At 30.8% G+C, this 13,869-nt stretch overlaps 3 protein-coding genes across 4 annotated transcripts; 2 read left to right on the top strand and 1 right to left on the bottom strand.

The window, feature by feature from the left end:
* Positions 1-113: 113 nt before the first annotated feature.
* On the top strand, positions 114-3,105 carry LOC110996679 (phosphatidylinositol-glycan biosynthesis class W protein). Its single transcript, XM_045630488.1, has 2 exons — positions 114-213; positions 1,472-3,105. The coding sequence occupies exon 2, from the start codon at positions 1,580-1,582 to the stop codon at positions 2,876-2,878; it is 1,299 nt and encodes a 432-aa protein (XP_045486444.1). The 5' UTR covers positions 114-213; positions 1,472-1,579; the 3' UTR covers positions 2,879-3,105.
* Positions 2,886-5,090, bottom strand: LOC110996680. The gene is made up of 6 exons (XM_022264487.2): positions 4,914-5,090; positions 4,614-4,826; positions 4,341-4,503; positions 4,000-4,239; positions 3,573-3,798; positions 2,886-3,385 (listed from the first exon to the last, which is right to left on the bottom strand). The coding sequence occupies exons 1-6, from the start codon at positions 4,928-4,930 to the stop codon at positions 3,195-3,197; spliced, it is 1,050 nt and encodes a 349-aa protein (XP_022120179.1). The 5' UTR covers positions 4,931-5,090; the 3' UTR covers positions 2,886-3,194.
* Positions 5,091-5,431: 341 nt separating this feature from the next.
* LOC110996683 lies at positions 5,432-12,991 on the top strand. 2 transcript variants are annotated; one of them, XM_022264491.2, is made up of 5 exons: positions 5,432-5,869; positions 7,053-7,152; positions 8,177-8,361; positions 9,176-9,369; positions 10,349-12,991. In XM_022264491.2, exons 1-5 carry the CDS (start codon positions 5,763-5,765, stop codon positions 10,453-10,455), a joined length of 693 nt encoding a protein of 230 aa, XP_022120183.1. In that variant the 5' UTR covers positions 5,432-5,762; the 3' UTR covers positions 10,456-12,991. The 2 variants fall into 2 exon arrangements, with proteins under 2 accessions (XP_022120183.1, XP_022120182.1); XM_022264490.2 differs by having other exon boundaries at positions 5,441-5,869; positions 8,168-8,361.
* Positions 12,992-13,869: the final 878 nt, after the last annotated feature.

Raw genomic sequence — 13,869 nt, forward strand, 5'->3', positions numbered from 1 at the left:
AGTTACGAAAAAATCCTTAATATTAATTATATAAGTCTGTCCTATGATGAATGATCTATTTTATCTATCGATGTATTTTCATTGGTGTTTGCTGTCGACTGATCAAATAACAATTTATTATCTATGACAACTGTCAATCCGTTATCCGGAGCGTTTGTACTATAGACTTTAAAGTTTACAGTAATCAGTATAGTGCTAACTGTTGACGATTAGGATCAGTGTGACCAGATTTAGCAGAATTCTGCGATTTTAGCAGAATATGACCTCCAACTCACAGCGTAGCATATTATGTCGCAGATTGGAAAAATTTGGCAGTTATTAGCAGAATTTAGAAAAATATTAGCATAACATTAGCATTATGCAAACTTAATAAGTTAACTTTTATATATTTCCAAAAATAACTCTATATATATTCATTAAACTTTATTTTTATGCCCTATATTACATTTTACCCATCCCAAATAAAATGAATGTAATATTTCAAGGGGAGTATTCCACAGCACAAAGAGTACCTATACAAAGATTTAGCCGATATGCTTGTTTTAATTCTATGGTGTTATAATATAAAAACGACCTACTTGAGGAACACACATCCTTCAGACTTTTTACCTTTAAATGATATCTGTCTCGTAGTATATGTCAGTAAACTAATTAAAATATTAGCTCAAGATGCCAGACAAAAAGCAGAAATCTTAACATTCCAGCAGCGTATTCAATCATTTTTGATCCAACTTTGTGTTCAACTAAAACAACGTTTACCCCTGAATAAAGAGTTTGAGCAATTACAATGTCTTGATCCACAGAATGTTGTCTACAAGGATTTTTCAAGTCGATTTGGTATCCCAATTTCCAAATTTGATCCATGAACCTGACGTACAAATTATTGACAGCGATAATACAGAGAGCTCAAAGTGGATAAGGCAGTAAGTGAGCTGTTAGAATGAGGTGGAAGCTCTAACCCCACGCCTATGAATACTGAACGATTTTTGGCCCACATTGCAAAAATGACTCGAGCAGATGGAAATAAGAAGTACGCACATTTGATTTATCCAATGTCCAATACAGCTTGTGAAATAATATTTTCTCAGGTGAATAATGTAAAAACAGACCAAAGGAACAGATTTAAAAATGAACATGTGTCTGCAATCCTACATGTAAAACAAGCTGTAAAAGAACAGGATGGATGCGTAAATTTTACGCCTATAAAAAATATGTTAAAAACAGCCCAAAATTCAACTAAGTACACTTAATTCAAATATTGACGAGTCAGATGTCACGGAAAATTAAGAAATTTAGATTTAAAATTAAATTTAAAATTTTCAATAAAAAAATGATACCTACAAGTATTAAACCTTTTATTTTATAAAATAGCAGAATTTTAACAGTTTTTAAAAAAAGTTTAGCAGATTTTGGCAGATTTTAACCAAGTAGCTAGCATAATGACAAACTTAAATATGGTCACACTGATTAGGATTTAGGATGTTGTTGTCAGGATGATTTAATAGTTTATGGAAATTACAATTAATTTAATTTATCGACAAATTGGCTAAATGTTTAAACTGTGAATAAGTTGCTGAAAATGAACTCTAACGAGTATAAACTATACCATGAATCGCTGATGAAAAATAACAATGGTTCAAATGCAGTCCATACGTTTTTTTGCATTTTCTTTACAGTGCAGTGTACTTTATTGTGTACAATTCAAGAAAAGAAACGGTTGCCTTTGCAATATCTATATGAATATATTGTAATAGTACTTCCTTTAATTTTAGCACATACTCTGCTGGCAGAATATATTTATCATCTTAACATTATCATAATGATAATGTTACTTTACAATGTTGTAAACTTAAACATTCCTAAAATGTTAGAACTTTTGAATGATTCAAATAAAATATGTAGGAAAAGGTTACATACTATAACATCTTTGAGAGGGCTAACATATTTAATAACTGCTGTAGCTATATTAGCAGTAGATTTCAAGCATTTCCCTCGCTATTTGGCAAAAACTGAAATGTATGGCTACAGTTTGATGGATACCGGTGTTGGTTTATTTGTTTTAATGAGTGGCCTGGTACATAGAGATTTTAAAAATGATAATTTATTAAAAATTGGTAAAAATAATTTTAAATTTATTTCAATACTCTTAATGCTTGGTATTGGGAGATTTATCTCAATAAAACAAATGGATTACCATGAGCATGTGACGGAGTATGGTGTTCATTGGAACTTCTTTTTTACTCTAGCCTTTTGTAAACTTATCTCAACAATATTCCTTCTAGCATCAAATAAATCTTTGTTATTGAGTATTATTACAATTTTTATTCATGAAATGTTATTGTATAATGGCTTAGAAGAATGGGTATTCAGTGGTTCCCTTCGTTTAACACTTATAGATGCTAATCGTGAAGGTATTTCATCTAACCTAGGTTATGTCTGTTTATATTTATTTGCAGTTCATGTAAAAAAGTTGTTACTCGAAGAAACTAAAAGCACTTTAAAAAAATTGGTCAGCTATGCCATAGCCTCAGTTTTTCTAGCATATTTTGTTAATTTATTCAGACCAACATCCAGAACCTTAGCTAATGCAGGTTACATTTTATTTTTAATATCTGTATTTTTAGTCATTCTATCCATTCTGTTATTTTTTGAATTATGTCTTGAAAATAAAGTTTTCCAGACACCACTTATTGTGTCAGCTATAAATGACAATGGGTTAATTTACTTTCTAATATGCAATATATCCACAGGGCTAGTAAATTTAATGTTTCAAACATTATTGTTGTCAGCTGGCAACACTTTTGTTATATTAAATATTTATATGGTATCTACATTGTTTGTTACAGTTTTATTAAATAAATCAGACATTAAAATATAAAACGCTATTATTCACTTATGTTTTATTTAAAAAATTTAATCAGAAATGTCTTATGTTAAGTATAAAGATGATGTAAAGTAGAACACAGTTTCACTGGATAATTGTGACGCAAACAATTACTCATCTGGATAAAAAAAAAGTCAAATAAGCTTGCTAGCTTGTCATCAATAAAGACATTACACTATAAACTATATGCAAATTGGTCCTGTACTCTAGATTGAAAACATGAGATATTAAATGAATACCCTGTTATTGGAATGTGATTAATACCTAAGAAATAAATAAAAATAGGATGTCATATCAGTCTTATGGATAACTAAGGTAACTTTAGTAAAAACTGCTTATCATCAGCTTTTACTGCATTGGAGAACTTTGATAATATTCTTATAAAACAGCATAATAAAGTATAGCCAATAAGAATGAGAAGCATTAATAAATAAAAAAATAAATAGGGAAATCTAGCAGAAGACCAGAAGACAGTGTACCTAAGTTGCTGGTTATTCTTTTCTGAAAAAAAAATTTAATTTTAAAAGCATACTAAGTATAGTATAGTAAATTATAATTTATCAGTTTTAATTATCTCAAGAAAATCTAGTAACAAAGAATTGTATCAATTTTCCTTTCTCAGATATATTTTATGTAGTAATTAATTTAATTTAAATTAGTATCATGTAGTACCATAATATCAACTTACCAACTACAGCAGCACCAAATCCAATCTTGCTTGTCCCCATTCTATATGAGCATGTAGGTACATAGATTTCATGAAGCCAATCGCCACCAAAGGATATAGACAAAACTGGATCATTGTAACTAAGTAAATGTGTCTCCTTTGACACATAATCTCTTTTGAATTTGACAAATTTTGATTTATGCTCATGAGCACAAAAAAATATGTCAGGGTGTATAGAATTGATAACCTGTAATTTAGATTTATTGTCATAATCCATATAGGTAACTCGTACATAATTTAAGATTAAAAAAAGTACATAATGGAAAGTTGGTTTCTATTTACCTTACTTTAATGTAGTATGTTTTTAATAGTGTTATCAAGGTAATTAAACAAAAAATTAAAAATTAATAAGAAGTCATGGAATATGGCTAAAACAGATTTCACATACCTGTTTAGCATATGCTGTTCTTTCAATTACTGGATAGTGGGAGATAGCAATTTTAAAGTTTAAATCATCATCAAGAGGCTGTGGTACAGAGTATGTAATTGTGCTAACTTTATAAAAAGAAATGTTTTGAAATACTATGACATTTGGTTGTGAATACACTGTTCTAAATTCTTCAATTTTATCATGTTTTATTGGCTCATTTTCACCTCCAATATCATTATCTCCTGGTATCCAGACTTGCTGTAATATTCATTATACATTTTAGGAAATTTTTTCATACAAAAAGATAATTTAAAACATCAGATTTCTACACAAAAATGTAATTGTAAAATTTTCATTACCGCAACAGGGTAATGTGAATCAAAGATTTCTGATAATCTTTTAACATATCCATGGAACTGGGCCCTTGTTGAAATACTCCCTTCATCCATTAGATCTCCAAGGTAAACAAGGACATCAGGGCGAAAATAGTTTTCAACAATTGAAAATGTAGACTTTAAATATCTGAAATTACATTGTATTAAAAATAAATAACCCTTCAATTTATATAATTAAAGAAGTGAGACTATTAGCAGTTGCAGTTGTCAGTTTTATATTTATGAATTATTAAATACCTATCACTATCCCAGTTGAAAAGATAGCTTAGGGGGGGTGGTACAGCTAACTCTCCCTGTATTTGTGGATCTGCGATAAATAATATTTTGGTGCATGATTCCCCTGATTCACACTGCAAGTTTTTCCAAAAAAGGGGCTGTATCTTGTAAACAAACCATTCACTATACAAAACACCTCCAAGACATGACGCTAGTAGATACTTTAGAATAGAACTGAAAATATATAACAATAAAACTAGTAAATTACACCAATAAATTATTGTGAATACATATGGAAAATATCCTTAGTATATTTTTTACCTTCGTCGTAAATACATGGGGAATTTTATCTAATATAATGTACTTAGGCATGTGACTAAAATTAATGTAAGAATAAGATAATATCTATCAAACGATTTGCTTATATTTTGCTTGTTTATATTTGATTTGGGAATTTACATTAGAACTTGAAGTTCTCTGTCGCTTTTCGGCATAGCCATAGTGTATATTAGATTTTCTATAAAAATCACAGATCAAATTAAGGTACTTTGTAGTAGCATCCATCTCAAATTATAAATGCCATTTAAGATATTTAGGACAAAATAAAAATGTTTTATCTTATAAATTAAATAAATATGAATATAGAGGTAAATTTATTACTCTCAGAGTATTTTTTAATTTAGATTAAACTTCTTGACTTATTATAAAGTTAATAAAATGACGTATTTATTTTTTACAGTTGTATACTAGAATATAAATAATACCGGTTTTTTACGGTTAATAATACAAATTTGATGGATTACTACCAGTTTAGTTGGTATTGGTTTATATTTTATACGTTTTAATATATCTTTTTCGCATCTATACTACGTTAGACTATGTAAGCGTTTAATGTTTTTATACTCTTTTTATAATACTGTGGCGCTTTGACAGCTCAACACCGTGCCTCTTGTAAGCTTTCTGAAATCGCGTATGTAATAATTTTATTTTGTAATATCTTTTGATATACGTGTGAGAAATAACATGTATTTCGTAGTAAAATTAGAGTATGTAGTTTCTTAGTTTATACTTAAGTGCACTTACAGTGTTACATAAATAGTAGAGTGGTAATTGAGTCGGCAATCCATGTCTACAACAATACGTCAGTAAATTAATGTTGGCTGATAGATAATGGATGTGGATACTCCTAACATATTGAAGAGGTGTAGTAGTGCACCTTTGATCAATGAGGCTGCATCAACGACAGCAACTTCACCTACGACCAGTACTGCACCCAGGTAATGTAATAGAAATATGCCTCCCACGTCGGAATCAGTCGCTAAGCTACTTGCCTATTTTTGACACCTGCTATGCGAGCTTATGGGTGACATGTACGTATTTAGCCTTGCAATTAGTCGCTGCATGTTCCATGCATTATATTTTCATGTATATTATATGCAAAATAATGTTTGATAAAAATGTAATTGTTTGTGATATGTTGATAAGCAATCACTGGCATGGTTCATTAAATTGATAATACTTTTCATAACTTTCCACAAATTCTCTAGAATAATTAAATCCTTGTACTTGGTCAAGATGTTTGTTGTATTTTAATCAGAATACATAACTAACATAAACACTAATTAGAAAACACTTAGTAAGGATATTTGACAATTAATACATAGATATTTTCAATTAATTAAAAAAAATCATATTTAAAATTCAGACATCCATAATATATATCAATATATTAATGTATTATAAATAACACCCACATACTTTACTGAGTTGAGTGTGATGTAATAAAATTAAAACATCTTTTGATTACAAGTCATGATTTTTTTAACTATTGTTATTAAAACATATTATCTCTATTGAAGTCAGTTTACAAACAATAAAAATGTTGTTTAAATTATAGATATTTATGCGGTATAGCTGTGTTTTTGTTATATTGAATGTTTTGATAATTTAAATTTAGCATTGTAATAAATGTGTTGTCACTAAAACTAACTTACAACTGGTTTAAATACTTTAAACTAATTGTATTTAAATTCAGCATTGTATGTTTGTGTAAGTATATCTATATTTATTATTATTATCCCTTTTATAAATATCCCAATATGTGCTATTTTTTTAAAATTTAATATTGATAACCCATAACATCATTAAATCTAAGAATAACACATTTTAACTGAACATATTTACTTTGTAATTTAAATTATAAAAAATTATAGTAGATAGATATTGATTACATAATCACTAGTTTCAAGAGTTCCAGCTGACAAGGTAATAAGAAGAATTTTGATAACAAACTATAGTTAATTACTTTGGTTTTATCAAAAATTTTGCATAGATATATTAAATTGTTGAATGGTATGTTGCAAGGCAGTTGTTGCTAGTAGTATATATATTCTATGTTATATTAATATTATAGGCTATTATTAGTAGTACAAGTATTAAAAAAAAAAAATTTTTTTTCAGGAGTACATCGTTTTTTGGAATGTTCTCCAATAACAGCCTGCCTCGGACACGTAGCAACAGCATCAGTTGCAGCCCACTTTCAGCGGCTATTAATATACCAGTAAGTACCTAGGTATCTAAATAGCTGCAGAAATGAATGCCGGAATAATATAATTAAAGACAATATTCAATTAAAAACAGATAGGAAAGTGTTGTAATGTAGTGCTAAACATCTGAGTCTATTTATAAAGAAATTGTAATTAATGTTAAGACTTAAACTCGATTTTACTTTGTTCTTTCTTTTATTTTAACCTTTTGAAATATTTTTACACATTTGAAAAGGATATAACTAAGGTTTCCAAAAAAAAATAAGATTTATATTAATAAAAGCTTACCAACTATCGGCACACTGATATATTAATACAATGAGATACAATTTTTAATGTAACAAGTACTTATGAGCCAAGATATGAAGAGATAATAAGATACTTAAACAAAACACTGAAACTGAATAAATATCAATTGAAAATGTTATGCTTTTAAAGTTAATCAATGGCGTAAAACGGACGTTAGGAATTGGTTATATAATCTTTTTCACTTTTTACATACAAATAAAATACAACGATTTATGCTTAATGCAATGCTATATAAAATAATAAAAACTTGTGACAAATTCATATATCGCTAGTCCACACAAGAGAGTTCCTGTGTTCTGGGTAGAAAACAATTAGTCAGTATGTGGTATATCTTTAATAAAGTTTTATGAGAAAAAGGTTTTATGTTAAAACTAATCGAACACAAGTTTTAAAGGACATTAAGTATGTGTGAATGGGTGTGTGTGCGCATGTATTTAAAAGTGTAGCTAATTCTAAATTTGACCAACATCACCTCCCGAAATCAAAAGCTCAAATGTATCGCACCCACTAAAAATGTCTATGGGTTGCGATGACTGCCCTTTTTGGGCGTCCCGCAGGCTCGTTTGCCCCCCTATTATATAAAAAAGAAAAGAAGAGTTGCTATAAGCGTGTGCTGTGTTTGTTTTCGGCACTTCAGAGTCATGTGAGATAGATAGAGATCTCAGTCCAATGAAATAATGCGAACTATTTATAAGAATTAACAATTATCTTCACTGTTAGATATTTCAGGGTTCGTGTGCGCGGCGATTAACACCCAGAGTGAATCAACTGCGTGCTGAAGAATGTGCTGACGTCAGCAATCAGCGTGAAGTTGCGCACGAACGTGAAGTGCACAGCGCAATGCAAATGGGACAGTCATATGAAGATCTGACTCTTGTCGGTGGACCGGCTAATTCGCCAACACGCGTGCCTAGGTAACATTTTTAAATGCAGTATTTATGTTGCTAAAATACAAAATATAAACGTGATTTTACCAACATTAAGGGCCTGTTTCACAATGTCCGGATAAGTTCCAAATAAGCTATTTATTACTTATTTGTAGGATAAATAGTATTTTTGCGTTTCACGACTGTCAGATAGCGCTATACGTCATGAAATTTGAAGTAACTTATTTGGAACTTTTATCTTTCGAATAATTTATGTGTTGCATAGCTATTTGACACTTTATCCATACATTGTGAAACAGGCCCTAACTCTTATAAATTCCTGTCAACCACCCATTGATAATCTTACATCTAGAAACTTGGACTGACTGATTATGAAGTATATTTGGATCATTTTGGTATTGTAGTTTCCGTGAAATAAGTAGACATACATGTAAATCATCATACAGTATTTGAGTGTTGTTCTCGCTAGTATGTAAGTGCGTGCTCTTATTTAACCCTGCCTCCTGCTGATAGAGGACAAATCTTTGTTTTTAATTTATTTTATTATTCTTTATTACTCAAGATGTCGTATGGAACATGGTGTAGTGGTTGCAGCTCCTTTCAAACATTGTGTAAAAAAAAACTTGGCGACTAAAAAGAGTGGCGGACAGTTTATTGCCACTTCTTCTCTTCCGTTCTACGCCCTTGATTTGAGAACTGGCAGTAAATGTTAATTCACAGCTAATTTAATTTTTTTTGACGTTCATAAGTGTACTTGTTTACCTATATAAATAAAGATAATTTGTTTGAATAAATCTTTACTGTATCGAATTTTCTATATTAAAAACAATGTTTGTTATAGGTTTTCTACAGTGGTATCTCCGTCTCCGCCACGGAAATACACGACTCGCCGCAGTTTATCCCCGAACCCCATCAGGGCGTCGAGTTTCAGCCCCATCCGGCCCAACGCACTCATCGGCAAACGTCGCTGCGACGACGGGGAACAATCTCTTTCGAAACGAATGTGCACTGACCGGTTAACGCCATCCACTCCCGGTATTTATTTTTAATTATTCTGTTTATCTTATATATAAAATTCTTGTGTCACGATGTTAGTAACCGAAGTCCTCCGAAACGGCTCGACCGATTCTCATGAAATTTTGTGTGCGTATTGGGTAGGTCTGAGAATCGAACAACATCTTATTTTCATCCCCCTAAATGTAAAGGGTGGTAAAAACCTCTAAATTTTTTTATTTATTTTTAGACAAAATTTTTCGTTTTTTGTTTTTTTACGATACACCATACAAAAATACATGCAACCCTAAATTTTCATCCCTCTACAATCATCCCTTATGTTTTTTTTGTTAATTATAAACTTTAATTTTTTGGCAAAACAACGTTTGCCGGGTCAGCTAGTTATTCTATAGTTTAGAAGTGTCAAAGCAGTTGTGAGCCTTCTGGCAGTGAGAGTTTCTGTTATGATGTTTCATTAAACACAAAAGAATAATTTTTCTTATATCAATGTTGTCAAAAATTGGTGTGGTGCATTTTTTTTTCTAATATCAGCTGATAAGTAGGATGATGGAGCTTGCTGCAGGAGCTTTTTTATCCTCCAGCTGGTACATGGTCAAGAGGCTTATCTTTCTTTTTCTCACAGCTTATCTGGAGTTGGATATTCGGTAGTGGGCTGATCGGTTTTAGAGAAAGCATTGTTGGGTGCCTTTCTCGAACCTAATTCGCTGTTTTGCTGATGATTTTTTTTCTGCTTTACCATCTTATATTTATATTTTAATTGTATTTTTTATTTTTTGAAAACTTATGTTTTACATAAATTGTCATACATTTTTTTTTAAATAATGGAGGATTTTATAAAATAATCAGTAGATTTAGTACTATGGTTGATGTTGTAGACTTAATAAATAAATTAATTAAAAGTGTACTTAATAAATAAATAAAAAAAAATTAAGTGATCTTAGTTAAAGGTAATTTACTTTATTTGAATACTGCTTCCTAAACCTCTTTATGTAACTTTCAGGAACACCAGATTCAGACTCCTCCGAGTGCACCTTCCGACCGGTCTCTCCCCGGGGGCAGCCGATGAGTGAATCGGAGCACACAAATCATAAAGCGAGCCCTAGCTAATACCTAATAGGACAATGTATGGTTTTATTGGAAAGGTCTCTATGGAAAGGTAGAACCATAAAATTCCGATGGGTCGGTACTGTAGCTTTAGAAATTTTGATAGGACTCTGACAAGTGCAATACTGGAAGATCGACCTTGGAGAAATTTTGGAGGCCTAAATGGTTTGTGAACGTTCTGGTGCATTTGATGGTGAATTGAAGTTGGAAGGGTTGTACTTTTGGATACATGTTAAAAACTGATAATCTCCACTCAGAAATGACTTTCAAGCCAAATTAGATATATAATATCCCAGTGTAATTAACAATTTTAATGGTGATTGGCAGAACCTAAGTCTTTAACCCAGATCGCATCAATTCACCCATTTACGTGGCGTTAAGTTCCTAATTAAACGTAGTAGGAATGTAAGCGAGTGCCCATTTATAGCCAAAGCATCAAAAACTTTATTGTACATATATAAAGCCTGTACATAGCGGTAGTGTTAAGGATTATAGCCATTATTTAAGTTTTTTTTGGGCCAATTCGCTCATGTCATCCCGCCTCACCATATATATATGGCGCTTGTTATAAAGAACTACGGGCAGCTTTCGAATAACTTGCCATATGCGGATCGTATACGCGTATACGTTTGGAATACGCGTACACGTATACGCATAACGTCAATGTGTAGGAGTGATAGCGTCTTGAAATTAAACTGGATTAAAAACTAACCAGTGCGGCATATTTTAAATGCTATATACAATATTGATAATTAGACAATAAAATTAATGTACTGTGCGAAAGCATTTAAAATTGTAGTTATTAAAATTGCTGTTTTTGTCAAATATCTGAAATTTCAATACGAGACAAGTAATCTGATGTAATTGTATTATTTCAATGTAGCATTTTTAATTAAATTTTATTTTAAAAGATGAATATCGCTTGCTCCCGGGACCAAAGTTGTAAAAGCAAAAAAAATTGCATGAATAATAAAAGAGATACTAAGTATATAACATATACAATTTTTTTTTTCATTTACATTGTTAATAATTGAAAAAAAAATTTGTTTAATTTTAGTGTAAATAGTTTTAAAAAATTGACGAATGTCTAGATTCTAGAAAATTGTTTGTCAACAGTATTTCCCAAGATTTTTTGTGCTAATAGTAAAACGAAATGTGCTAAAAGTACCAAATAGTAAAACGTGACTATTTGGTACATTAAACCTAAAAGATGCTATTTATGTGTGTAAAGTATCGGAAAGTCGAAAATATTATTAACAGTAACGCATATTTCAATCCCCGCCTCGCATTGTAACGTTTTACCCAAACCCCCCCCCGTCCCCCCAATTCGTTACGTAAAACTTTACGTTTACGTTTTATTTTCTTACTAGGGTTGCCTGGAAGAGATCGCTTGTTAGCGATAAGGCCGCCCGTTGCATCCCTTGTAATTTTTATGTATTGTTTTATTTGTGTTTCTTTGCAACGAAGTGTGAATAAATAAATAAAACTTGAACGGTCTCTGAAAAACATCATCAAAAGTGAGAAAATAATCCCCGGGGCAAGCGATATGATCTCTAAACAAAGTACCGAGTGCCAACAATTATGACACAATTTTGTTGTGGTTTTTCTATATAGTAAAAAATTCCCAATAAATATTGGAAAAATGAAATTAACATTGACATAGTACAGTTATATGAACATAGTTAATTTAAACCCACTAGCGCCATAAAACATTGTATATTTGTTTGTTGTGTTCATTATTCGCCTGAACATTATTGTTTTGATTGTACCATATTGGTAAATTCTGTTGAATGTTGTTATATTAAAGATACCGAATGATTTTGTGGCAACGCGAAACTAATGGCCGACGTCGAATGCACAAATGCTATAACAATATTCAATAGAAAATATAATTGTGATATATTTGAATTATTTTTGTAATAATTAGTATTCTCGTCACGAGAAAATACCTCAACGTGAAGTATGAGCTGTTAATGTGCATTTTTTATCTGTATAATATTAGGTGGTAAGTGAAAGTATCTATTTAAAACTCTGGGAAAATTTTGTCATCAATACGATTTTTTTATGGGGGGAAAATGAGCCTACGGATACCCGGAAAGGGGAGTCATCACAGTCCATGAACACCCATTTTAGTGGGTGCGTTGCCGGCCTATAGCAAAAGACAGATTTCTGAAATATCAAATCAAAATCGGATTCTTTGTATGTGTAAAGATATATCATCAGTTTACTTAAGCTCAAGCGCTGGTTGTATTAAAATTTACGGTCCGGGGTTCGATTTCCGACGATATGTTTCATAAATAAAAATGGTGATCGTTTAGTAAAGGAAGAGCATCTTTGAAACTCATGTATCAAGACCTGAGTATAAAAGTTCCAAATGCACAAAACATTTTGCCAAATTATCGTGCAATTTTCCCAGAGTTTATTTCATATCAAACCTTATCCCACTTTACCTATGTAGGTATATTTTGTAATTTTTGTATGTACAGTCATTACGACAATGGTATATCATCTCATTCAAGTGATTAAATCACGGTATCAAATAAAAGCATTTTATTTATTTATTCCTATACGGTGGTGGCAAGTTGGCCTTGGAGGTTCGATTCCCAGGGCAACAATTACAGCATTACACTACAAGAGGATGAATAAAGGCATATATTGTAAATTAGTGAAATCAGTACCATAGTATTATTTGGTACCATTACTTACAAACTCAACAAGTTAATCTACTTTCTCTGGAGGCTGTGAACTAAGATTAACACTTCAAATAAAGTTACGTTTATACAGAAGAATGTTCAATTTGGTTCCATATAACGTAAGATTACTTTTCCATGTCAAGTGAAATCGTTGTCCTGTGGGACAAATGAACGATTCTGAAACTTATTCAGTCTCACACAGCTCTAAAATCACTCTTGAAGGCATCATTTATAAATTAATATAAACAATAATAGTGACCAAAGCGCTGTTCGAGTGATATTCTTGATATTTGGAACTAAATATATATATATAAATATAGATTGTATATTATAGACCATTTCGAAGCAAACATAATGAAAATCTTAACGATCGTTTTTTGGCTTAATATACGAATGAAATATCGTGTTACATCATAACATAATGAAATGTTAAAAATTACTTTATTTTATAATTTTAACTATCTTACAAAAATAATCTTTCCTGAAACTACTTAGTTCTTTTTATAAGGTAAATAAAGGCATGCATTTTTAGTGCTTGGAATGGTGAATGAATTAAAAAAGTGTGTGTCACAATCTTTTTTGCGTTCTTCTCTTGAGTGAGAAGTTATACTTCTTTGGAGTATCGAAAAGTAATTAATTGAATTTGGAGTATCGAGTGATTAAGAATAAATAATAAAATTAATAAAAAATATTTTATAAGTACATAAATACTATCACCGTCGTA

This window comes from Pieris rapae, chromosome 12 (assembly GCF_905147795.1).
Source record: "Pieris rapae chromosome 12, ilPieRapa1.1, whole genome shotgun sequence".
In the NCBI taxonomy this organism is placed as follows: domain Eukaryota; kingdom Metazoa; phylum Arthropoda; class Insecta; order Lepidoptera; family Pieridae; genus Pieris; species Pieris rapae.